Genomic DNA, 26,379 nt, shown 5'->3' on the forward strand with positions numbered 1-26,379 from the left:
TTTCTGTTGCACTGACTGTAGCCTTTTCCTCCAGTTCACATTTCAGTGTGGTAATCATTGAGCTCCCAGGATCTGTCAGTTGGTATAGATTTATTCCTCATCTTATACCCATACACTTGTTCCTTTTATTCTCCTACTCTCCTATTTTTATTATTCTTTTTACACTTACTGAATAATTCATAGTATTATGCTAAATAGTTAGAAGTAAATGATAAGTTGTTGTGTTGTAGGGAGGTAAATGAGTAACCTGAAAGAATTTCAGTATAGCTTCTGTTCTTTTATGAGCTTCCTGATTATTAACTAGGCCTTGTACTATTTTTAAAACAAAAAAAAGACTAATAAAAATAAATATGAATTACAATTTTGGATTGTGTTCATAGTTAAACAGTAAAATGCATGTGTATGTATTGGGTTATTCTTTAGTTTTACTTTTTAGTTTTGATTGTCTGTATTAATTTGCATTCTGTGAGAAAGGCTCACGTTGAATGTGTACATACAGTACCGCAAATGTTCTTTATTTTATTAAAAGACACTATTCTGACTTGTTCTGTGTAAAGGAAACGATTCAGGATTTTAAGGATTATCTTTAAAAAATGATAAAGAAGCACAGACGTTTTGTGACGCTGTTGACAAAGTATTGTGCATCCGCAGGCCCTCGAGCATGCACTGAAAGCGAGTATCGCTGTGACAACCTGCGCTGCATTCCTGAACGCTGGGTGTGTGACCATGACAACGACTGTGAGGATAACTCGGATGAAAGGGACTGTGGTGAGCTGAGCCTCTTTGTTTTCTTGGCGGGAGTATACAGTGGGGGGCGTAGCAGACTCATTCTCAAACCTTCTCCTGAACTGCTGATGCAGAACCATCTTTTATCAGTTTTTAGTGGTTTTACGTGCCATATAATTAATGCCTGAATAATAATTTACTTACGAATCATGTTGCATCATGCATGAGCACTTTTGAATTCTGGATTCACAAAGGAAATCAGTTTGTTTGATGATAATGCATTAACCATGAGGCATTCACAGGGAATTATACAAAAGAGACCATTATTCCGCTAAATACTTGCCATTTTGAATAGGCCTGTAAAGGTATTAATCAAGTATGTCACTGAAATAAAAAAAAAATTCACATACTTTAGATCTTTACAAGATTCATAATTAAATTAGAACGATGATAAATGTTATGTGTGTTTACATCCATTTCCCAGAGTATTTTTTTAGTTATTCAGCCAGGTCTGTGTAATAGCAGGATTTTCTACAGCATTGCTAAGCATCTCATTTTACTTGAATGTTACAGTTTTTTTTTCAGTTGTTCTGGAGAATTTATCAAATCGTCCTTAATATTTGCAAATCAGTAAATGCATTTCTCAAAACAAAATACTTAATCCATGACATGAACAACTGATAATGTAGGAAACAGCACACAACTGTACACAATCAATTTAATGAATGTACAAAAGCATTCGCAATTTGATCAAAGCAACAAGAAATGCTTTTATGATGTGCACAATTGACCAAATGATGTGTAGGTGGAACAAGTAGTTTTGAGAATTTCGTTTTTGATCTGAGAAACACTCCGAAGCAAATGAGAAAAACTGTAAGAGCTCAGCTCTGTCACACTGATCTCACACATTTCCTGCAAGTAAGAAAAGAAAGCTGGCGGTTTTTTTATCCCAATGAGAACATTGTTAACTGCATCCTCCTGGATGCAAGGCAAATGGCACAGACTGTGTGATCCAAATTCCTGCTTGCCTAAGCAGTGTTTTTATTCTGTCCTGCTTGTATGGACCGGAGACTGGTGTGTGAAGTATAATGTAACTGTTTCAGAGTTGCGGACCTGCCATCCTGGATACTTTCAATGTGATAGCGGTCACTGCATCTCTGAGCACTTCAAATGTGATGGCAACGCAGACTGCTTGGACTTCACTGATGAAATGTCTTGCCGTGAGTTCATCCTCTTTCTTTAAGGCATACCCAACTCCTGGCTAGAAGCCCATGTCAAACAGATACCACAGAGTTATTAATGTGTACTTTTGACACATGCTATTATGAAAATATCCATCCCAAAATTACCGTATCTAATACGCGGGGGTGGGGTTGGGTTATAAGTAATAGCAGTGGTGTTTTGACATGATTCTTGCAAATGTGCTCCTTTCCTATTAATCTCACTTAGTGCTATTGCATTTCTTTAAAAAATTCCATTTGAATGGTAATTACTTCACATATAAATTGTATTTACATTTATACAGTACAGCTAGACAGAATTGTACTATGTATTTCTGCACTGTGTATCCTTATAACTGAACTCACAGAAGGTAAACTTTTTTTTTAATATTCTGGGAATATTATCACTGTATAATAGACTTTTCAGGATTATTAGTCTTTTATTACTCACAGTGACATTGCTGGATCCATAACATGCCATAATATGGTGCACTAGATGTTTATTCAACAGAAAATACAGTATGAGATTCAGTCAAGAAAAGTAATTGGAGGATTTTTAATATAACTAGAAAATTGCAAAAACACATTTGGCATCACAATGACATTTAGTCATATAAATTTTTCTGTATCAAGTGACTCCATGTATGACCCCAAATAGTATTATTTAACTAAACAGTTTAAGTGTGTAGATATATTGACATCGTCTGTGCTCTTTGCAGCAACCCGCTACCCGAATGGCACATACTGTCCTCCGTTCCTGTTCGAGTGTAAGAATCATGTATGTGTTCAGCAGCACTGGAAATGTGATGGGGACAACGACTGTGGTGATGGATCAGATGAAGAGCTGCATCTCTGCTGTGAGAGACCAAAAACACACATTTGATAGATAGATAGATAGATAGATAGATAGATAGATAGATAGATAGATAGATAGATAGATAGATAGATAGATAGATAGATAGATAGATAGATAGATAGATAGATAGATAGATAGACAGACAGACAGACAGACAGACAGACAGACAGACAGACAGACAGACAGACAGACAGACAGACAGACAGACAGACAGACAGACAGACAGATAGATAGATAGATAGATAGATAGATAGATAGAAGACACTCATAGTTTCATACAGCAAAATAAATGACAATAATAATATAAGAACAATGAATAACAATTGTTTTTCTTTAGTGGATATCACGTGTGAACCCCCTTTCCGTTTCCGCTGTGACAATAACCGCTGTATCTACAGCCATGAACTCTGCAACACAGTGGATGACTGTGGAGATGGAACAGATGAAAAACAGGAACACTGTGAGTACAGATTATCTGCGAAGGGGCAAATCATTTTAGTTGACAAAACTTTTGGTGAAAGCACTTTGTACATTTTATATTAAAACAGGATTTAAACTGGATTGGCTTTATTTACAAGTGGTATAAAATGTTTATTGCTATGCTGCAATACAAAATTTCTTGACCATATTTTAATTGTTTTCTACATACATTGTTCTTAAAATGGGGCTCGTTGAAGCATTGTAATAAAAAAATCATATAATCATATTTATTATAATAAATATTCTTATAGTTCTTATAGTTGCTGTCCCTTTAAACTTAAATGCTTTAATCCAAACCTTATTAACTAATTTGTAACTAGTATAAATAATATATAAATCTATATAAATCTTTCTTTCGGCTTCTCCCATTAGGGGTCGCCACAGCGGATCGTCCGTATTCATGATCCGCATGTTTGATTTGGCACATGTTTTTACGCTGAATGCCCTTCCTAACACAACCCTCCCCATTTATCCGGCCTTGGGACCGGCACTAAGAGTGCACTGGCTTGTGCATCCATAATGCCTGGATTCCCTATAATCTATAAAAATTAAGTGATAATTTTTTTAGTGGTATGTTTAGTAATAAAAAAAGGGGAGGCATCAATATACAGGTAAAAAATAATTGAACCAAATAAACAAATCAATTATTTTATTGACATAATAAGACTTGTCAGGACACCGTTTGGTTTCTATATCAATAAAAAGGACATGAGCCCTCTGCTGGACAAACTATTCACACTGCTCAGATTATTCATTGTAACATTGGTACAGATAAAAGTAACATCAAAACTAAGGTTTGTTTTAGATACTAAAACAATGTATACTACCACATTAAAATGTTTTAATATATGTCATATATTTAATAAAATATTAAATATATATATAAGCCATGTACTGTGGAGTGTGACATCATAAATAAATTCAGCTATCTGTGTAACAGGTCATTATGATTACCCCTCTGCTTTCAGGCATACCTCCCACTCATGGGCCCTGTTCATCTGATGAGTTTAAATGTGGAAACAGCCAGTGCATTCCTCTGCAGTATGTCTGTGATGATTATGATGACTGTGGAGACCAGACTGATGAGTTGGGCTGTAGTGCGTAACATTAACCCGCTTTACACACACGTGCATATACACACATTTTAAACTATTATATAGTCATCACACTCACTCCTCACTCATAATAGCTGTGTGCTTAATGCATTTACTTAATGTTAAATGCAAAGCATCCCAGTCACCATGTTATAAATATTGACATGCATATTTTTCTTGTTTTTCCCTGTGTTAGACAGCGGTAGTGGGCGCTCTTGCAGTGAGAATCTGTGTGAACATAACTGCACTGAGTTGACAGGTGGAGGCTTTATCTGCTCTTGCAGGCAGGGCTACAAAGCCAGAGATGACAACAGGAACTCCTGTGAAGGTGTGTACATTAATCCATATACATAAAAACCACAGTACCCACAACAGAACATTCTGTAATCTATTTCTAAAAAGTTTTTCTACCATGGTAATGAGCAGGTTCTTAGCGTTCAAGCAGGAAATTAAGAAATCATTGAACTGTGTAGGCACCTCAAAGTGGAAACATTAACGCATTGAAACATTGTGCATGTGCACATGGTGCATGGGCATACTGCTGTGAATTTGCAAATTCACCATCGTTTCCTGTGGTGAAAAACCTAAAATAAAATTGCAAGCAACGGAGAACAATTTCATAAATCTCAAATGAATGTAAATGATATTGGAGTGAATCTGTTAATAGAAACGTTATTTGAATGGCTTTATTGTCATTTCACCAATATAAAGATATTACAGTTCACAATGAAATGAAACAACCTTGGTGCTATGCAAAACATGTAAAACAACATTCTAGACAATATAACACACTAGACAACACAAAACTAGCCAGGACACAGCAGACCTACACACATGGTACTGCTGTTAAAGTTTAGGCAGAATTAAGATATTAGCATTGCTGTGGAATAACTTACTGTAAAAATAAAATATGGCAGATAAGGCAGTAATAACATGTTTGTTGATTTAATTTGGTTTATTTTTGTAGAAAATGCTTTTCTTACACACAAGCATCCATCCTAGTCATCTACTGTATCATAACAGTTCTTTCAAATTCCAAGATGCTTTGTTTCCATCTGTCTCACTATAGATTTAAATGAGTGTGAGGTCTATGGCACTTGTCCCCAGCTATGCAAAAACACTAAGGGCAGTTATGAGTGTTTCTGTGCTGAGGGATTTCGCTCTGTAGGGCCACAACATGGGACTGAATGTGCTGCTGAAGGTAAGCAGTGGAGCTGGTATCTACTTATACATTTATACACTCTCCATATTTGTTCTTACATTATGCTTATACTTCACATTCACCGATAGCAGCCTTATTGTTCAATGTTATTCGCTTACACACACAATAGAATTTTAACTTAGAATACAGTAGGTAGAACCTAACATACATTGGGATTGTTGGTTTTGCATCATATCTATGCACAGCACTTAAAATCCCATATTTCATGATGACAAGTCCAGAATAAATTAGCTTGTATCTGTGTGTGAGCTGTTTGCCAAAATGATCAAGATCTAGTACTACCTGTTCAAATATTAGTCACATGTCAAATCATTCCTAATACTTGGTTTCACCTTGCCTCCATTTAATGACATCACTAGTCTCATTAGATAAGGATTCCAACAGTTTTTCTTTTTTTCTTTTTAGAATAGGATGTCACCCTTGTCTTGCTGTTTTAGTCTGTGTTTTTGCTGAAAGTGTTTCAGTTCTTTTTGTCCTTTGAGTTACATAGAGATTTGTTTCTATGCACCTTACAGTTACTAGTTGGGCATGTTCATGTCTCACTTTTGTGTTCTGCTCAAACCTGAAGCACAAAAAGCAAACTCAGAGTAGGATTTTCCACTGTGTGTTTCGATCGTACACCTAGTGCTCTTGGTATAAGTCCTGGATCTTTTCTAACCTTGCTATGTAGAAAGTGGTTGCAGAAAATAAAAGAATGCCTAACTACATTTCCTCACAACAATGTGCATCAATAAGACGTTGCTTTTGAACACGTAATAATTTAAATCGCAATTATATAGTACGGTATTGACTATTTTCTCTTTTTTACCTTTCTCTTTTTTCTCTCTGTCTGTCTCTCTTTGATGCAAAATGTCCGTTCTTTGTCTCAGGCAATCCTCCAGTGTTGCTGTTGCCTGATAACGTGCGTATCCGCCGTTATAACCTATCGTCTAAACAGTACTCAGACTATATGGATAATGCTGAACACATTCAAGCTCTGGACTACCTTTGGGACCCAGAAGACCAGGGGCTCAGTAAGACCATGCACTTTGGAAATGCATCTACTTTGGAAAATTCGTTAATGTAACTTCAGCCCAATGTAGTCTTTTACAGAATACCTATCCTTAGTATATATATCTTTGATGCAGCTATTTTGTATGCCATACGTCTATTATGGGAAATTGCTTACTGGTTTCATGACTGATCTTTTATAATTAGCAGAGTGCATGTTTTATTAACATTTCACTGTACTGCTTATCTCCTCTTAGGTATTGTCTACTGGACTATTTTGGGTCAAGGTGCTCAGTTTGGCTCCATAAAGAGGGCCTATATGACCACATTTGATGACCATGGCAGTACCCAAATGAAAGATGTAGATCTTAATCTTAGATACATCTCCAAGCCTGATGGCATTGCTGTGGACTGGGTTGGGCGGTATGTAAAATAACTTCTTGTTTATTTATTTTGCATGCAGTGTTAAGCATTTTCTTTGATCTTCCTTTTGAAATTATAGCTTTGCTTTCCACATTAAGTCTACTTTGTTTTATATTTTTAGACACATTTATTGGACAGATGCTGGCACCAATCGTATTGAAGTGGCCAAGCTCGATGGGCGGTACAGGAAGTGGCTGATCTATTCTGATCTCGATCAACCAGCTGCAATAATTGTCAACCCAGCTGCTGGGTAACCACCATACTATTTAAATTACCCTGTATTTATAATACAATACATGCATTGCATTTTAGGCAAAAAAATAATTCTATAGTCTAAATGTGCTTCTGACAAAACACTTTTTGTTACTCAGTATGATGTACTGGACTGACTGGGGAAGGAGGCCAAAGATTGAAACAGCGTGGATGGATGGCCAGCACAGACAGGTGCTGCTGGATGAAGATCTGGGCTGGCCAACAGGACTTTCTCTAGATTACCTTAATGGTAATAGGATTTACTGGTGTGATTACAAAGAGAACATCATTGAGTCGATGAAGCCGGATGGAACAGACAGAAAGATTGTCATGTCAGGAGGTTGGGCACCATTCTTACATATATACGAATTATATTGAATGATTGCAGAGATACATTTTTGTTTTATTCATTTTGTTTTCTTGGATTAATTGAATTTCACACAAATGCAATTCTGATATTTTAAGTGAAATGAATGTCTATTTCAGGTATTTTACCTCTTTGGGTAGTTTGTTTTTGAGATAATAACACTGGTCTTGTTTGCAGATATTGGGAACCCCTATAGTCTGGATGTGTTTGAAGGCCATGTGTACTGGACGACAAAGGCCAGGGGTGAAGTGTGGAAGGCTGACAAGTTTGGAAAGGGGGATAAAGTTAAGGTGTTGACTACAAACCCCTGGCTGACTCAGGTCCGCATTTATCACGAGCATAGATACAACCGATCAGGTGAAAAGCAGCTGCTCACCCAGTGATTACAGGCATGAAAACACTATTGTGTAATGAGTTATATAATAATCACAGTAATTCTTTTGTCTCAGTTGTGAACCCATGCAAAGATTTGTGTAGTCATTTGTGTCTGCTTCGACCTGGTGGATACACCTGTGCCTGTCCACAAGGCTCCTCCCCAGTCAGCTTCAGTGAGAATGAGTGTGATGCAGGTGCGAGACACTTTACTCTTTAAAATATCAGCCTTTGATATATACAGTTACAAATACTAATTAGTTGCATGTTGATCTGTAGAAATTTTTCGATTGAAAATGCTATTTATTTTTGAATGTATTAGTTTTCATTCTTTTTCCCTGTATTAGTTTTTTCTTTTTGCACAGTATGCCAGTAAATAAAATATACAGATTTTTGTATGTCAACCATTTTTTTATTTGACCAAATAAATGAATTGAATAATGTGACCTAGCGATTATTGTTGGTGTTGGTGTATCCACTCTACATTGATACAGTTGTGGCTGCAGAGTTTTTGCAATGTTGTTTTTGCCTCTTGCCCTTACAGCCAGCCAGCCAGAGGTGGCAATGCCGATTGAATGCGGATGCATTAACAGTGGAACGTGCTCCACTGACACGTCAGGCCTCCCAAAATGCAAGTAAGTCTAACAGGAGAAATCCAATAAACATTTTAAGCCTAATTCCAGTAAAGAGGAGTGCTTTTATTGCATAAAGCATTAAATAATGAAGTAAATGAACATTATCTTTGTTACCCATTACAATATGATGATATTTTGCCCCCCACAGGTGTCCGTATGGTTATTCAGGAAGGCACTGTGAAATAGGAGCATACCGGGGCGCACCTGCTGGAACAGGTGACAGGATTATTCTCATTCCCCATACCAATTAAGAGCAGCAATGTACTGTAGTGTGCTTTATACAGTGTCTTACGGATTAATGAAGCAAGTTAATAACATACACAAAGGGTGTATGATTTGCTGATGTTGGTAAAGGCTGGTGAAGGCATTATTGATTATTAAATAACATCTTGGTTCCGTTATAGTTTTTACTTGTTGTCCTACTTCAGTGGCAATGACTAAATGTCCTAATTCATACTGTATTACGAACAACAGGATAAGCATAGGAATTGTATTCAGCTAAGTAGCACACAGATATCCAGTATCTCACACATATCTCTTCTGTTCTCTATTAAGTTGTTGTAATGCTGGCAGTGATCGTTATCCTCCTAAGTGGAGCTCTCGCCATTGGGCTTTTCCTGAACTACAAACGTACAGGCTCGCTCATCCCTTCATTACCCAAGCTACCCAGGTATATCATTATATAATTTATCAGCACTCATTCTTCTTAGCTTTCTTTGGCCTGCAGCAGATATATTAAAAGAACAAGCTCCATTCTCTATGCGTGATGTAAGTAGAATTACTGCTACATTGGTAAGCTTTTGCCACTCATGAACAAACAAATCATTTGTGGTGGATGGGAATATTAATTTATGTACTTTGTAATACTGCTAGTAACACATTTTAATATTTTATATATTTTAATAATCCTGCACCTTTTCTGATTTTCCCCCTATCTCTGTTTTCCTATATGTTGTTTAGCCTGAGCAGCCTGGCTAAATCAAGTGACACAGGAAATGGAGTGTCCTTCCGCTCAGGGGACAATGTCACCATGGATCCTCAGACTTTGGGGGTATCGTTTATTGATAGGGCCATGCAGCTGGTAAACCTCAAACTTTCTGTCCTAATTGAATACTACCTTGTGGGGTTTTAACTCTAAAATGCACTATGGGCACACGTTTGTCATAACCATACGGGTTAAATCCTGGGTTAAGATTCATTTGCATCCAAATTTATTAATGAAAAACAACAGCAGATTTTACAACTTCAGTTATCCAAATGTCCCAAGCACTAATGTACTTTAAATGTACATACAAGTTAAATAACAATGACTTTGTGGGAAAGAATGCAGTAAGTATAAACAATCTAGCCACAGAGATGTGAGAATTTTTCTCTCCTCTCTTTTTTTTAGACAAAGTCATACATTTAAATTTCCATTCCACCTGTTGAAATCATGGGTTGTGACTGTTTTTTTTCCATAAATCCACAGCATTGCTTTATAAATGTTTTATAAATTTTATTATAAAGGCAGAATCAGGTGTTTTTAAATAAAAAATAAGGTGTAAATAATGCAAGTTATGTTTTTGTAGATTGAATTAGTACGTTTTATTCTGATTTCCAACTCTTCTGTGTTATCAGAATGAGAACCTTGAAGTTGCTGGAAGAGAACCTGTCACATTCGAGAATCCTCTCTATTCCACTACAACAGGTACAGCTGCTGATGCTGCAGTCATACATGCCACACAGGTAAAACACGACTCACATCACTTCATGTACAGAGTCTGTCCCTTTAATGCAACACATTAGCCTTAACTTTTACACTTAAGACAGATTGTACAAAAGTCTCTTCGCTTCTTTATTCGAACAGGTGAATGTGAATATAAGTGGTGATTCAACTGAGAATGTATTTGCAAATCCCATGTACAATGAGCAGCCGCAGGCAATGGACATGAAAAACATTCAATCAGACCGCAAGATTACACAGGTAATAGCAGATCCTAAGTAGTCAAACATTTGGATGCTCTAAGTTGTATCTAAAATTGTATTTGATCTATTAACTATCGCTTATTTATATTTTAGGAGACCAAGTGGAACTTCTTAAAGAAAAAACTGAAACCAGGTACAACATTTGAAAACCCAACATACTCAGAGGTAAGACGTTATCACAACAAATTGCAAATAAAAAATAATAAATCAAAAGATCATTAGATCTTCCAGAACTAATCTGAAGACATGAGCATACTGATTGAGCATAATGACTTGAGCATACACGATTATATACAATAAGCTTAAACTACATAAAAAAGGACAAAAGCAAAAATATTAAAATATTAAACACAATCAGGGACCTAATAACAGGTTTCAGGTCTGGATCTGGTGAAAATTTGCTACACAGCACACTCAAATATATTCATTATAATATATTTATAATATATTTATAATATATTCAAATTCTGAAGTTGACAAAAATGCTATTGTTTGATTTTAGATGCAGGACAAACAGCTTGCTTTGGGTACAAAGGAGACTTTGAGCAGCCAGCCACCTTCTGTAATGTCACCTCCAAAGCCTGTGAAGCGAGAGAAATCTAGCATGTACTCGCCTACAGAAGATTCCTTCCAAGACACAGCCAACCTGGTCAAAGAGGACAGTGACATCTAACTGTTTCTCATTTCCCTCTTACACAATTACAAGGGGAAAAAAGACATACTCTGTCCCTCTTTGCACAGAATCTATTTTTATATGCAGACTGTGTACAAAAAAACAAAAAAAAAGAAAGATTATTTTTAGAACACTAGAGAAGAGAGTCTTTACCACAGAGGATTAAAATTTTGGTGGAGACTATGCCTTCTGCTGTTTCTTATGCCAATTTGATTTTGATTTTTTTTTTTTATTGTGATGACTATATGTATATCTTTGCACTGATACTACTGATGGAAAAAAAACGATGAATATGCTGTACATTTGTAAATTTTTCAAAGATATTGCTGATCACTGATAGAATACTGTGTCTTATAGGTAAACAACGTGACATGTGAACGTTGTAGTGTGTAGATAATGCACCCTGCACTGTGATTTATTACCAGGGCTTTGATGCTTCTTTGTATAGAATTCTTACCTAATAATTGCCAGTGGAATCAAAAACACACATCTCATCCTGAGTATTTATATACCTCATCTGTGGACTGGCCAGCACAGTGACAAAGAGCCAATTTCTGTTTTGGTCAAGTGTTCACAATTTGTTCCTCAACAGTATCTTCATGAGAATAAACACCATTATCAATTATAGATTAATGAACTGTTTAGGAAGGTTATTGTTCCTTCTAAAATTATAATTGGCTTAATTACAGTTATGATTTTGTATTAAATCAAAACAACTGATATCTTATTGCCTATAGTAGTTTAATGCTTAAATGATCAGTAAATAAGAAAAAAATGACCATTATCATTATATGTTTTGTTACAATAGGTAATATTCCAGTAGTCTTTGCCAAGGATTCCTGTTATTTAGGAAAAAGGGACAGATATCAAAACATTAACACTTTATAATTACACATTAAATATAATTAATGATTCCTATTTATAATTTCCAATGGTATATAATAGCACACAGTGTGTTTCAAATTCTGAAAGAAATTGAACTGTGACTTTGTGGTGTTAGCATGCAGTACGTATACTATTTTGTTTTTTGCCAATAATTCACTACTGGCTAATATAAACTCTATATTACTGAATGATTTTTCTATATGAAAGGAAAAATGAACATATGTGAGAAAAAAAATGTCAAATGCTGCTGGGAAATTTTTAAATAAATGTATTGTTTTATAATGTCTTTTGCCTAAACTGCCATTTTTGTCCTTGGTATAATAAATATTTGTTCTAAATGCCAATTTCTTTATGTTAACATCATACAGTTAGTTAAAAAAAAAAAAAAAAATAGAAATTATTATAAAACATCATTAAGGATCCATGTGTATTGCACAATGTTTATATTATATTGTTTTATATCATAGGATATTCATGTAATTAATTATATACCTATTTGATATTTGATTTATTCACATATTTTATAACTGTGTTTTAGGATGCACAGTTAGGGGTTTATGAAATCTGCCTCTGGGCATATAATTATTTTCTGAAGGTTTTTCTTTTTTGTGCAGATTTATGGCTTGGTGTTGTGAGGGCTGTATGATGGTCAAAGCGTGGTTGATCTCTACGTTATCTTTTGCTGTGCTTGACTCGAGCTGGCACTTCCTCCCTATATCCCTCCATCCACTCTCACACCCACCACCGCACACCCCAACACTGCCCTGTTCATCTCCCATCACACCAGCAAGTACAGTGGAAGTTCCACTATCCTCTTGGCTGATGCAAACTCTTGGAAATACATGTACACAGTTTAAACTAGTGTGTAAATAAAGACTTGTTTTTTATTAATGGTTCCAGAGCTGGGGAGGGACAGGGTGGCAGCTTCCATCAATTAAATTACCTTTGGCATTTACCTTATTTACCTCTGAACTCACATCACATCACTGAGGTGGCCAACATCACACCTATGCATTTCATGCACACTGATTATATTCATTACATTGAGTATACACATATATTCTGAACTTAACCATAATTAACTATTTGTAAATCTTCTTCTTCTTCTTCTTCTTCTTTCGGCTGCTCCCATTAGGGGTCGCCACAGCGGATCATCCGTCTCCATACCACCCTGTCCTCTATATCTGCCTCTTTTACACCAACTACCTGCATGTCTTCCCTCACCACATCCATGAACTTCCTCCTTGGCCTTTCTCTTTTCCTCCTACCTGGTGGCTTCATCTTCAGCATTTTTCTACCAATATAATTCATGTCCCTTCTCTGCACATGTCCAAACCATCTCAATCTCGCCTCCCTCACCTTGTCACCAAAACATCCTACATGTGCTGTCCCTCTAATAAACTCATTTCTAATCTTGTCCATCCTCGTCACTCCCAACGAAAACCTCAACATCTTCAGCTCTGCTACCTCCAGCTCCACCTCCTGTCTTTTACTCAATGCCACTGTCTCTAATCCATACAACATCGCAGGTCTCACCACAGTCCTATAAACTTTCCCTTTCATTCTTGCAGATACTCTTCTATCACAAATCACTCCTGTCACTCTTCTCCACCCACTCCACCCTGCCTGCACTCTTTTCTTTACTTCCCTAACACACTCTCCATTACTTTGCACTGTTGACCCCAGGTACCTGAACTCCTCCACCTTCTCCACCTCTTCTCCCTGCAACCGCATCACTCCACTGCCCTCCCTCTCATTCACACACATGTACTCTGTCTTACTCCTACTGACTTTCATTCCCCTTCTCTCCAGCGCATATCTCCACCTCTCCAGGCTCTTCTCAACCTGCTCTCTACTCTCACCACAAATCACAATATCATCTGCAAACATCATAGTCCAGGGAGACTCCTGTCTGACCTCGTCCGTCAACCTGTCCATCACCACTGCAAACAGGAAAGGGCTCAGGGCCGATCCTTGATGCAGTCCAACCTTCACCCTGAACCAGTCTGTCGTACCTACTGCACACTTTACTGCCGTCACACTGTCCTCATACAATTAACTATTTGTAAATAGATACCATAATTTCTTGGCTTAAACTTTTAGTTTGCCTTTGATCTCCATTTCCCCATTATGGCTAAAAGCTGTACACATCACAGAATGAATAAGGGGATCTGTAACCTTAGAGTATCCCTGCCCACATTACAATTTGAAGTTTAGTTCACTGGTAATTAGGTGATTAATTAAATCAGATGGGTTAGAGATGAGAGAAAAACAATTCAATTTTTGGAATCATTACTTATAGAGGTACAGCTCAGTCTTGTAGGAAACATTTAAGAAGCAATAGGTTCTTCAAATGTGCAATAAAGCATCTGATATTTTAGTTAAACCTGTTCTGATCTAGAGACACCTTACAGGGAGATTAACTGCCTTAAGAGCACCATCTGGTGGATATAATTTGCTGAGCCTGTGATTTTGTATTAAATACAGCCTTAATTGTGTGAATTGTGAAAGACGATTCAATGTTGATCCATTCAGTGTTTATTGTTTTTAAAAGGTTGTAATGGAATTTACATGTATCATTTAAATCATTATCATAATTATACTTTTACATACTCGAAAATAATATTAATGAATTCCCCTGTCTCAAACCCTTCTCCAAAAAGTTCAAGCAGCATATGTTTGCAGAGGAGGTCTCAGGAGTGCCTTTTAATCTGGTTCATTTCCTGGCTGACGCTTTGTCATTAAGTACTATTCATTTGGGCCAATTTTGTGCATGGCCCGTTGTTTCGCCTAGCAGCTTTAAAATATGGGCTGACTAACAGACAGGAGGTGGAGCTGGAGGTAGCAGAGCTGAAAATGTTGAAGTTTTCATTGGGAGTGAGGAGGATGGACAGGGTTGGAAATGAGTTTATTAGAGGGAGAGTGCATGTAGGACGTTTTGGAAGCAAGGTGTGGGAGGCGAGGTTGAAATAATTTGGACATGTGCAGAGGAGGGACATGAAGTATATCAATAAGAAAATGCTGTGGATGGAGCCACCAGGAAGGAGGAAAAGAGGAAGGCCAAAGAGGAGGTTTATGGAGGTGGTGAGGGAAGACATGCAAGTAGATGGTTTAAAAGAGGCAGATGTAGAGGACAGGGGGGTATGGAGACGGATGATCCGCTGTGGCGACCCCTAATAGGAGCAGCCAAAAGAAGAAGAAGAAGAAGAAGAAGAAGAAGAAGAAGCAGCATTAAAATATGTAGACGTGTCCGTGCATCTACAATGTTGAAGATCTGATTCCAAAACTAAATACACATTAATTTGAAGCTTGTCTCCTATTTGTCCACCTTACAGTGAAGGCTGTCTATAAGATTTGGAATTGGTTTGAAGGAGTTTGTCAAAGAAAGAGGTCATTGATGTGTTATGAGAAGATGGTTTGGACATGTGCAGAGGAGGGATATGGGATATAACAGTAGAAGAATGCTGAGGATGGAGCCACAAGGAAGGAAAAAAATAGGAACCCCAAGGAGGAGGTTTATGGACGTGGTGAGGGAAGACATGCAGGTAGTTGGTGTGAAAGAGGCAGATGTAGAGGACAGGGGAGTATGGAAACAGATGATCCGCTGTGGCGACCCCTAATGGGAGAAGCCAAAAGAAGAAGAAGAAGATGTATATAAGAAGACCTGGCCCACAATGAGTGTTCCAATTCACCTCAAATGTGTTTATTTGAGGGGTTGAGGTCAGGACTGTACTCTGTACTCCCATTATCATGCTAGAACCCAAAAGCACAGTGCAGTGTGATTCAACTGGTGCTTAGCAATTTGCATAGTGAACTTGCATATCATCAACTGCTCAAGCCTCAAAACCCATTTAATGATTCTCCCAATGCACAGTGCTGATTTGCATATCTTGGTTTTAGGGCATTATCATGCAGGGCCATGTTTGAGCCTCTAGGTTTGAGTGAAAAGATAGTTTACTTAGTACAATGTCTTCCTGTCTTACGGACTTAGCTTACATAGTTGAGTAACCCACACAGATTTTGATTGTGTCAAGGAATACCCCTTGTACACAATTATACAGTAACTATTTTAACATCTGTCAATCAGTAAATTTAAATCCTTCCAGTTTATTAGAAATGATAAGAAAAAAAAAAACTGTGGTTTGCTTGTACTTTTACTAGTCCAGTTTCTTATATTGAATACAACTTAACATTTATGTAGGCTTTATACAGTGGCCAGTGTTGCCACATCAATTCTTAATTCAATTTTATTTGATTTGTATACAGTATCAGTTTTCATAATGGACATTTTCACAAAGCAGGTTTACAAACATTCTTACTGTATACATTCAGGAAATAAATTTTCCATTCATATATGTATCCCTAATGAGCAAGCCAGGGGTGATGATGACAAGGAAAAAAGACAATCTTGTGAGGAACCAGATTCAAATAGGAACCCATCCGCATCTGTCTGACATTGGATAGTGTGAAATGTATTGCAAATAAAAAGTAATCTTACCTCACACACACTAGTCTGTAATTTGCCTTCTTATTAAAACAACACACTGTGGAAAAAACACAGACGTGTTTCTAAAATACTACTGACAAGTAGTTAAGAAGCACTGCCACTCAGGTTGTGCCATTAACCCTGTGAGCTCTATTGCTTTGTACTACTTCAACATCTTTTTTAAGTAGAAATAGTACTATAGGGCTGTTTGAAGTGCAGTAAAGTGGATATTCGTTGTCATTCCATGCATTTTCATAAATATATACATGTAGCATAAAAAAGCCAATTATGCAAAGCTGAGTAAAATATCTATCTGATTGAAAAAGCTGAGTGAAATATACATGGGTGTATGGATGATTTTACACTATCCAAATAGGGATGCAAAACAAACCCCAGAAAAAACAGAACAGGTATACAGCAGTCCATAGGTTATGTATAAATGCATTTATCTTGCCTACATAAATATAAAAGCAGTAATTTAAATTTAAGGCTGTGTTGTTCCTTATTTTGAATCTTGTCTCTCTGTTATAAAAATATGTAAAGCAGAATTGGCCTGGTTTAACGTTCCTACTACCTTGTACAGATTCTGCTTTGTTAATCTATTGATAGTGGTATAAATTGTTGAAAGTAATCCTCAAACATCTTTCTAGACACTCTTAAGTTGGATTGGTTTCTTATGGCATAAAAAGCAGGGTTGAATGTCATTCTTAGCCAGTGACAATGTGGCTGGAAACTACTGAAAAGGGAATGGCAGTCATGACAATTTATTTAAAATATATCCTAATATGTCATATATTATATGTATTTATAAATATCTTTAAGTTACATAGAATAATTACTGTAGATACAAACAAGAAACAGTTTTTACACATTTGTTCAGGCTCTCCCTCATACCTAACTATACAAATTAAGAAATAAATCATGGTAGATTTATTTAAATTCTATACTACATTTCATTATGTTGTAGATTTTAATGATTAATGTCTTGTGACAATCTCTGTACAAGATTTATATTAATTGAATCCCTTCGGTTTAATTATGGTCTTCAATAGCATGCGATCTGAGATAAAGGATGGCATGTAGGACAGAGGCAGCCAGAAGAATTTTGCATCCCAGCCAGCAGAGTAGCGGGTGCGAGGATGGACAGCAGAGACAGCATGCACCATACAGCCCACCACTTTCATCAGATCTCCATCCAGCTTCTTCCCAAACTTCTCTGTAATGGTTACTTTAACTAAAATAAGAGAGAAAGGCTTTTTAAATTATACTGCATTATTTCAGATAAGCATTTTGTCATTTTTTATAGGTTCCTATTTTATTGTAGTACATTTTATGTTTTTGTATGAATGGTCTATTTGATTACAGTTCTACTTTGCATACACAGTCTTAGTCTATAACAGTCTTAAATCAGCATTTTCTTATATTATGTTGTCCATTCTTTTAGTACAAATGCTGACAAATCTGTTCATTGAATAAAGATGATTTGCTTTAACAGGAGAAAGATTAAAAAAAAATTCTAGAATATGGCTCTCATGTGAGAGTCATACTTCGGCTTTTATTAGTCTTAACAGCATGGTCTTAATTGGCCAGGAAATTAGCAAAAATGAAAAAATACAGTGCATTTAGAAAGTATTCATTCCTTTTACGTTTTTTATATTGCAGCCTGATACTACAACTGTTCTAACTGTCTGCAGAACTCAGAGACAGAATTGTTGCAAGGCACAGATCTGAGGAAGGATACAAAAAAAAAAATGCTGCTACACTGAAGATTTACAGTGGCCTCTATAATAAAAAAAATGGAAGAAGGGCTTTAGTAAGAGAGGTGATCAAAAACCCAATGGTCATTCTGACTGAGCTCCAGAGATCCTGTTGAAGAAAGGGAAAAAAGAAAGAAAATTCCAAAAGGCTAACCATCACTGCAGCTCTCCACCAATCTGGGTTTTATGGCAGAGTGGCTAGACGAAAGCCTCTCCTCAAAAGTGCAAAACCCATGAAAGCCCGCTAAAGGCCTGATGAAACCAAGATTGAACTCTTTGGCCTCAATTCTAAACGTTCTGTCTGAAGAACCGTCTCTAGGTTATGTTTGTAACCCTGGTTCCCCGAGGGAACGAGACGCTGCATCAACATGCTTTGAGAATGCCCCTGCGTGACCACCCTCTGAACCACGTGTATAATGTGTCATATGTTCAACTAACTCTGGTCAATGTAGTCACTTCCATAGTCATCCTTAAGATCTAGTGGCAGTCTGTTCCAGATTTTCTGGAAACTGTCTTGAATAAGACTAGTATTTGCCATGTCCGTTTTGAAGAATCCTGGTTCAATGCACAGTACCTTAACTCCAAATAATTTCATGTTCAACCTGTTAAAAAAGACAACATAATATATCTGAATTATTAATTTGGACAGCAGTAAAAATGACAACCTTACTATTTACAATAGATGATTTGTATTCAGAGATGTTAGGCAAATTCTGGCATTAACTATATACTATAGACAAACAATGAATGTACTACAGGAAACATGCATAATTGCTTATATATGTGCACAGATGCTCAGTTATCTATTTTTAGTCATTTCAGTGTTATTGTCTTGTTATACAGTATATCAAGTCTTCTTCTTCTTCCTTTTTTTTGGCTTCTCCCATTAGGGGTCGCCACAGCGGATCATCCGTCTCCATACCCCCCTGTCAAACCAACTACCTGCATGTCTTCCCTCACCACATCCATAAACCTCCTCCTTGGTCTTCCTCTTTTCCTCCTTCCTAGCGGCTCCATCCTCAGCATTCTCCTACCGATATACCCCATGTCCCTTCTCTGCACATGTCCAAACCATCTCAATCTTGCCTCCCTCACCTTGTCTCAAAAATGTCCTACATGCGCTGTCCCTCTAATTAACTAATTTCTAATCCTGTCCATACTCGTCACCCCCAACGAAGACCTTAACATCTTTAGCTCTGCTACCTCCAGCTCCGCCTCCTGTCTTTTACTGAATGCCAATGTCTCTAAACCATATAACATCGCAGGTCTCACCACAGTCCTATAAACTTTTCCTTTCACTCTTGCAGATACCCTTTTATCACAAATCCCCCCTGCCACTCTTCTCCACCCACTCCACCCTGCCGGCACTCTTTTCTTCACTTCTCTAACACATTCTCCATTAATTTTGCACTGTTGACCTCAGGTACCTGAACTCCTCCACCTTCTCCACGTCTTTTCCCTGCAACCGCACCACTCCACTGCCTTCCCTCTCATTCACACACATGTACTCTGTCTTACTCCTACTGACTTTCATTCCCCTTCTCTCCAGTGCGTATCTCCACCTTTCCAGGCTCTTCTCAACCTGCTCCCTACTCTCACCACAAATCACAATATCATCCCCAAACATCATAGTCCAGGGAGACTCCTGTCTGACCTTGTCCGTCAACCTGTCCATCACCACTGCAAACAGGAAAGGGCTTAGAGCCGATCCTTGATGCAGTCCAACCTCCACCTTAAACCATGCTGTCATTCCTGTTGCACACTTTACTGCTGTCACACTGTCCTCATACATGTCCTGCACCACCCTCACATACTTCTCTGACACACCTGACTTCCTCATACAATACCACAACTCCTCTCTCGGCACCCTTTTGTACGCTTTTTCTAAATCTACAAACACACAATGTAACTCCTTCTGACCTTCTCTATACTTCTCCATCAACATTCTCAAAGCAAATAATTCATCTGTGGTGCTCTTCCTCTGCATGAAACCATACTGTTGCTCACAGATGGTCACCTCTTCCCTCAGCCTAGCTTCCACTACTCTTTCCCATAACTTAATGCTGTGACTAATCAACTTAATTTCCCTGTAGTTACTGCAGGTCTGCACATTTCCCTTATTTTTAAAGATTGGTACCAGTACACTCCTTCTCCGATCCTCAGGCATCCTCTCACATCCAAGATCTTGGTAAACAACCTGGTTAAAAACTCCACTGCCATCTTTCCTAAACATCTCCATGCTTCTACCGGTATGTTATCTGGACCAACCGACTTTCCATTCTTCATCCTCTTAATTGCTGCTCTCACTTCCTCCTTACTAATCCAATCCACTTCCTGCTTCAACATCTCCACACCATCCAACCTTCTCTCTCTCTCATTTTCCTTGTTCATCGGCTGCTCAAAATACTCCCTCCATCTTCTCAACACACTCTCCGCACTAGTTAACACATTTCCATCTCCATCCTTTATTGCTCTAACTTGCAGTATCGGTATAAATCCTTTTCTCCTTCCTTAGTGTCCAACTTCACATACAGCTCCTCATATGCCTTTTCCTTGGCTTTCGCCACATCCCGCTTCACCTGCTCATCACTCTGTCAATCCCAATTTTGTTTTGCCAACCTCATTCTCCTTATGCATTTCAACCTGCATTTAGACGGATGTTCTGTAACTACTAGTTCAACAGTAAAAGACCTGGGAGTTATTTTAGACAGCAACTTGTCTTTCAAAAATTATATCAACCAAGTTATAAAAACAGCCTTCTTTCACCTTAGAAATATTTTTAAGCTAAGAAACATGTTATCTATATCTGATGCAGAGAAGCTTGTCCATGCATTTATGACCTCCAGAATTGACTATTGTAATGCATTACTAGGCAGATGTCCTGCATCATTAATAAACAAGCTTCAGAATGCAGCAGCCAGAGTTTTCACAAGGTCAAGGAAATATGATCATTTAACCCCAATCTTATCTTCACTACACTGTTAAGTTTCGAATCGACTACAAACTACTGCTACTTACTTATAAAACACTAAATGTTTTGGCTCCCATATATCTATCCAGTCTTTTAACACGTTACAATCCGTCACACTCCTTGAGATCTCAAAACTCTGGACTTCTAGTAGTCCCTAGAGTAGCAAAGTCCACTAAAGGCGGTAGATTATTCTCACATTTAGCTCCTAAACATTGGAATAGTCTTCCTGACAGTTAGACTGAGTTGCCACAGTCGCCACGACTTGCTCATCAGGGATAAATGCATACCATTCACCTTGATGTTGATTTCCATAAAGCTGCTTTGAGACAATGTCTGTTGTGAAAAGCGCTATAGAAATAAACTTGACTTGACTTAACATATGCTTTCCTGCACTTCCTCATTCCACCACCACATCTCTTTGTCTTCCTTTCTATTTCCAGATGTCACACCAAGTAGTCACTCCTATCACTTCCGCAGTAGTTGCCCAAACATCCAGCACCTCTTCATCCCCACCGAGCCCCTGTCTGACCTCTTCCCTGAATCTCATACTATAGTCTTCCTCCTTTAGTTTCCATCATCTAATTCTTCTTTCAGTCCTTACTCTCCTCCTCCTCTTCTAAACCTCCAAAACCATCTTACAGACCACCATCCGATGCTGTCTAGCTACACTGTCCCCTTCCAGCACCTTACACTCTCCAATCTCCTTCAGGTTGCATCTCCTACATAGAACATAGTAAATCAGTGTGCACCTTCTCCACTCTTATATGTCACCCTATGATCCTCCTTCTTCCCAAAATAAGTGTTCACCACTGCCATTTCCATCCTTTTGAGCAAAGTTTACCACCATCTCCCCTTCCACATTTCTTTTCTTAAGGCCATACCTACCCATCACCTCCTCATCACCTCTGTTCCCTTCACCTACATGCCCATTAAAGTCTGCATCAATCACATATCGTTTATTCCTAGGTACACCTTCTACCACTTCATCTAATTCACTCCAGAATCTTTCCTTCTCCTTCATCTCACAACCCACTTGAGGAGCATAAGCACTGATGACATTTATCATCACCCCTTCAACTTCCAGCTTCACGTTCATCACCCTATCAGAAACTCTCTTCACCTCCACTACACTCTTACTGTACTCTTCCTTCAGAATCACCCCCACACCATTTCTCTTTCCATTGTTATATATCAAGTAATCAGCTAAATTAATTCAGCATTAATGTGTGACAATATGTTGTACAACAAAAATATTCATTCATTCATTCATTCATTTTCTCCCGCTTATCCGTAATTCGGGTCGCGGGCCAACAAAAATATTGAAACCAATATTCATGGAATTCCACATAACCACTGGAATACTATATGAGGTCAATGTTATGTTGAAATAAATATGACATTATGGTATAAAATCATTATATAGATCACACAGTCTCCAACAGCACTTTTCATTTGATCAGATTATCAAATAATGCTTTCTGTTGCTGTGGGTGGAACTGTGATAAAAGTGTCATACATTTTCAGAAATTTGCAAATGATTAGGACTATTCAAGATAGTTCCGAAATATATTCTATAAAATATATAAAACATTTCTTAAATTTTGCTAACTTGCCAATTGTCATGCTATCACATGGCTGCTAACAGAGAGGTGAAAGAGTGAAATCTGAGACCTGTGAAGCCAGCCACAGCATCAGATCACTTGCAAAATTTGGCAACACTTGATAGAAAACACTTTTTGCATGTGCTCATGATTAACTATGGCTTTTGTTGTTCTGTTGTTCTTAAACAAAAAAGATTAAATAAAAGATTAAATCTTTTAAATATTATTTGAAAAGAAGGAAAAGCAACAAGAACAAGAAAAAAAAAACACTGATTAAGTGGTAGTGTGATGCATTCATTTTATAAGTGCAGTGTTTTGTTATGTCAGATGACCCACCTCAAGCAGTCATTGAATGCCTCCACTCCATATTTTGAGACACAGTATGGCCCTGTAGATAAACATATTCTTCCAAGCACGCTGGAGATATTGACAATGCGGCCCTTAGCTTTCTTAATGAAGGGTAGCACACTCAAGGTCACAGCAATGACCCCTAATAGGTTGACATTGATTATGGTCTTAAAGTCATTAATGACCATCCAATCAACATGCCCTGATGGCTGTGATATTCCTGCATTGTTTACAACAGCCCAGAGACCTAAATATCACATACATCAACAAACGCATAAAAGAAACATAATGTTGCTCAGTAAACAATATTATCTTTCAATAATAAATACAAATAAAAATTTTAAATATTGCAGATTATATTGTGCTTAATAAAATAGCTCATATATAGGTAAACAAGACTAGTGCAACACAATTTAAAATCTTCCAGATAAATTGTCTAGGTGTAAACATTTATGAGAGCGTAATCTCATTGGTACTTAGGTGCAGTCACTAAACACTGTTAAAATCGCTTACCTTTCTCTCCCACAAGAGTTTTAATGATGCTTGCAGCCTTCATAATGCTATCATTATCACTAACATCTAACTGAACAGTAGAGAATCTGGCAGAGCAGGTCTTCTTCAGCTCAACCTCTCCTTTCTCTGTGTAACAGCCAGCAATTACACAGAATCCTTCTTTGTCCAGTTGTTTGGCCAGAAGTTTTCCAAAGCCTGTATCACACCCCGTAATGTAGACATATTTCTCTGATTTGTTTGCCACTTGCTTCAGCTCTCTAAACCATCGGTAGGCATAGAATAACACCACCAACCCAAAGATATATAGAAACATATCTGTAGAAGAGTAATAGAAAGACTGTTCTTAATTGTCACTTGCTTTTGTGTTTGAGTTGTGCATATACCATTGCACTGATGAAAACGTGTGCGTTAGTCAAACAGGAAGGACTCAAACCATGGCTAATGAAGACAGGACTTAGGCTGAATCTGTAATATTTTCTCTATGGTTGAACCAACAAAAACTCAAATTCACCAGGCAGAATTCACAACTGATTTGTATACTTCAGCTTCATACAGGTTCATTAGTTATAGGCTAAATACAGGCAAAAAGAGACCTCAAACCCAATCAAACTGGCTAGTATAAGCAGAACTTAGGAAAGATTCAAAGCTGTCCTAAGTTAAACAGTATAACCACATTCATTCTCTAACACAATCAGAAAAACAATCTAACAATAACATGGGCATACAGACGGAAACAGACACCGACAGATTGATAACAGAAACCAAAACTGCAAGCAAACTGATTGTGGTTCCTCAATTAGAATCAAATATTCAGACAGTGTATTCATAGTATTTGTGTTATAAATAGTAAATACATTTGGAATGTTATGTATGATATCCTGCATACATATATTGCACGTTTATACTTTTTTGCCTTGTATAAGCTATATGGTTTGGTTGTAGTATAGAATATTTCAGGTTACTCATATTCAGTTACAGCTATATCTAATTCAGGTCATGGTAGATCCATAGCCTGTCCAGAGAAACCTAAATGGTAACTCAGAACAGACTAGCTGGCTTTCACCCTACATCAACAAAGTACTCTTCTGTATGTGTGTGTGTGTGTGTGTGTGTGTGTGTGTGTGTGTGTGTGTGTGTGTGTGTGTGTGTGTAAGATGGGTAAATAAGTGGCTTACTTACTTTACTTGCAAATGATTTAGAGATGTCCCCTTTGTTACTCCGTGTCTTTATTTAAGTTTGCAGCGATGTTTACTTCGGTCGGCTCTTTTATGGCGGATGTGGTCTGTCATACTGCGCTATGGTGCCGTGTGTGAAAGAGTCGAGTCTTTGATTTGGATTTCCTCAGTGAACGCTGCTACTGATATATAAATGTGTCGCATAACATGTTATGCAAATGTTATGTAATGGGGAAAATCATTTTAATGACCGTTTAGTTCAGGGTTTAATTTGCTAAATTTAAAAACTTGTTTATTTGCATAGTATGCCTAAAATACTTTTTTTTAAGAAAATAATAGAAACGAAAGCAGGATTCTGTGAAACGACCAGTCCGACTTTTTATTGTGCCTCCAGTAAAGAACAGCATCACTGTCCGGAGGGGAAAAAAACTAACTATAACACACCTATAAAATGAACACAGCCTCCTCTTGAGCTATCACACACAATTACACCCAAAAAGTCTTTTACAATTGTTTTTATTTTTATTTATTTTTTTTAATCAAAGCACAAATAATACAATTTCTTTTTGTAAGTTTGGTGGTGTAACTATATATATCTTTTCTTTTTTGTATTTTTTTTTATCTATTTATTTATTTTTATTTTTTTACATTTACATTTACATTTGCAGCATTTAGCAGACTCCCTTATCCAGAGCGACGTACAAAAGTGCTTTTAGTCTCTAGCAATGAATAAATCTTCACTGGTACGCCAGATTCAGATACTCATGTTTTAAAATACTCGGGTAAAAGTTGAAGTACTGATTATACTTTTTTACTCAAGTGAAAGTAAAGAAGTCTTGGCTCTGACATGTGCTTAAGTAAAAAGTAGTTATTACTTCTACCTGTTTTAGTGTCACACTGGTAACTGGACCTCACATCATATTAATATTAGATAGATAGATAGATAGATAGATAGATAGATAGATAGATAGATAGATAGATAGATAGATAGATAGATAGATAGATAGATAGATAAATAGATAGATAGATAGATAGATAGATAGATAGATAGATAGATAGATAGATAGATAGATAGATAGATAGATAGATAGATAGATAGATAGATAGATAGATAGAGTAAAGAAAATAAGTATTTGAACACCCTGCTATTTTGCAAGTTCTCTAACTTAGAAATCATGGAGGGGTCTGAAATTGTCATCGTAGGTGCATGTCCACTGTGAGAGACATAATCTAAAAAAAAAAAAATCCAGATATCACAATGTATGATTTTTCAACTATTTATTTGTTCGATACAGCTGCAAATAAGTATTTGAATACCTGAGAAAGTCAATGTTAATATTTGGTACAGTAGCCTTTGTTTGCAATTAC

General features: G+C 37.2%; 2 protein-coding genes across 6 annotated transcripts in view; one reads left to right on the top strand and one right to left on the bottom strand.

Annotated features, from left to right (window-relative positions):
- lrp2a (low density lipoprotein receptor-related protein 2a) overlaps nucleotides 1–12,504 on the top strand; it is a 65,710-nt gene extending 53,206 nt beyond the window's left edge. For all 5 annotated transcript variants that reach the window (XM_083538109.1, XM_083538112.1, XM_083538111.1 and 2 more), the window contains 21 exons: nucleotides 652–768; nucleotides 1,830–1,946; nucleotides 2,666–2,803; nucleotides 3,140–3,262; nucleotides 4,251–4,379; nucleotides 4,573–4,704; nucleotides 5,446–5,577; nucleotides 6,468–6,611; nucleotides 6,846–7,011; nucleotides 7,133–7,261; nucleotides 7,383–7,603; nucleotides 7,808–7,987; nucleotides 8,080–8,199; nucleotides 8,547–8,637; nucleotides 8,786–8,853; nucleotides 9,193–9,307; nucleotides 9,598–9,718; nucleotides 10,255–10,362; nucleotides 10,484–10,600; nucleotides 10,696–10,767; nucleotides 11,105–12,504. In XM_083538109.1, the coding sequence (XP_083394235.1) occupies nucleotides 652–768; nucleotides 1,830–1,946; nucleotides 2,666–2,803; nucleotides 3,140–3,262; nucleotides 4,251–4,379; nucleotides 4,573–4,704; nucleotides 5,446–5,577; nucleotides 6,468–6,611; nucleotides 6,846–7,011; nucleotides 7,133–7,261; nucleotides 7,383–7,603; nucleotides 7,808–7,987; nucleotides 8,080–8,199; nucleotides 8,547–8,637; nucleotides 8,786–8,853; nucleotides 9,193–9,307; nucleotides 9,598–9,718; nucleotides 10,255–10,362; nucleotides 10,484–10,600; nucleotides 10,696–10,767; nucleotides 11,105–11,275 (2,711 nt within the window). In that variant the 3' untranslated portion in view covers nucleotides 11,276–12,504. The remainder of the gene's footprint in view (nucleotides 1–651; nucleotides 769–1,829; nucleotides 1,947–2,665; nucleotides 2,804–3,139; nucleotides 3,263–4,250; nucleotides 4,380–4,572; nucleotides 4,705–5,445; nucleotides 5,578–6,467; nucleotides 6,612–6,845; nucleotides 7,012–7,132; nucleotides 7,262–7,382; nucleotides 7,604–7,807; nucleotides 7,988–8,079; nucleotides 8,200–8,546; nucleotides 8,638–8,785; nucleotides 8,854–9,192; nucleotides 9,308–9,597; nucleotides 9,719–10,254; nucleotides 10,363–10,483; nucleotides 10,601–10,695; nucleotides 10,768–11,104) is intronic.
- A 252-nt stretch (nucleotides 12,505–12,756) lies between these two features.
- On the bottom strand, nucleotides 12,757–25,314 carry dhrs9 (dehydrogenase/reductase (SDR family) member 9). Its single transcript, XM_083538114.1, has 7 exons — nucleotides 25,016–25,314; nucleotides 23,837–24,151; nucleotides 23,312–23,570; nucleotides 18,842–19,005; nucleotides 16,201–17,880; nucleotides 14,214–15,887; nucleotides 12,757–13,242 (listed from the first exon to the last, which is right to left on the bottom strand). Exons 2-5 carry the CDS (start codon nucleotides 24,147–24,149, stop codon nucleotides 17,660–17,662), a joined length of 957 nt encoding a protein of 318 aa, XP_083394240.1. The 5' UTR covers nucleotides 24,150–24,151; nucleotides 25,016–25,314; the 3' UTR covers nucleotides 12,757–13,242; nucleotides 14,214–15,887; nucleotides 16,201–17,659.
- Nucleotides 25,315–26,379: the final 1,065 nt, after the last annotated feature.

The sequence above is a fragment of the Silurus aristotelis genome, assembly GCF_946808225.1.
Source record: "Silurus aristotelis genome assembly, chromosome: 3".
NCBI lineage: Eukaryota > Metazoa > Chordata > Actinopteri > Siluriformes > Siluridae > Silurus > Silurus aristotelis.

Coding starts and splice junctions, on each gene's coding strand:
- dhrs9 (XM_083538114.1), bottom strand. CDS start 24,149: ATGTTTCTATATATCTTTGGGTTGGTGGTGTTATTCTATGCCTACCGA. Junction 23,571..23,836: donor AACTCTTGTGGGAGAGAAAG/GTAAGCGATTTT, acceptor TGTGATATTTAG/GTCTCTGGGCTGTTGTAAAC. Junction 17,881..18,841: donor AAGTGACTACATTGACCAGA/GTTAGTTGAACA, acceptor CTCTTATTTTAG/TTAAAGTAACCATTACAGAG.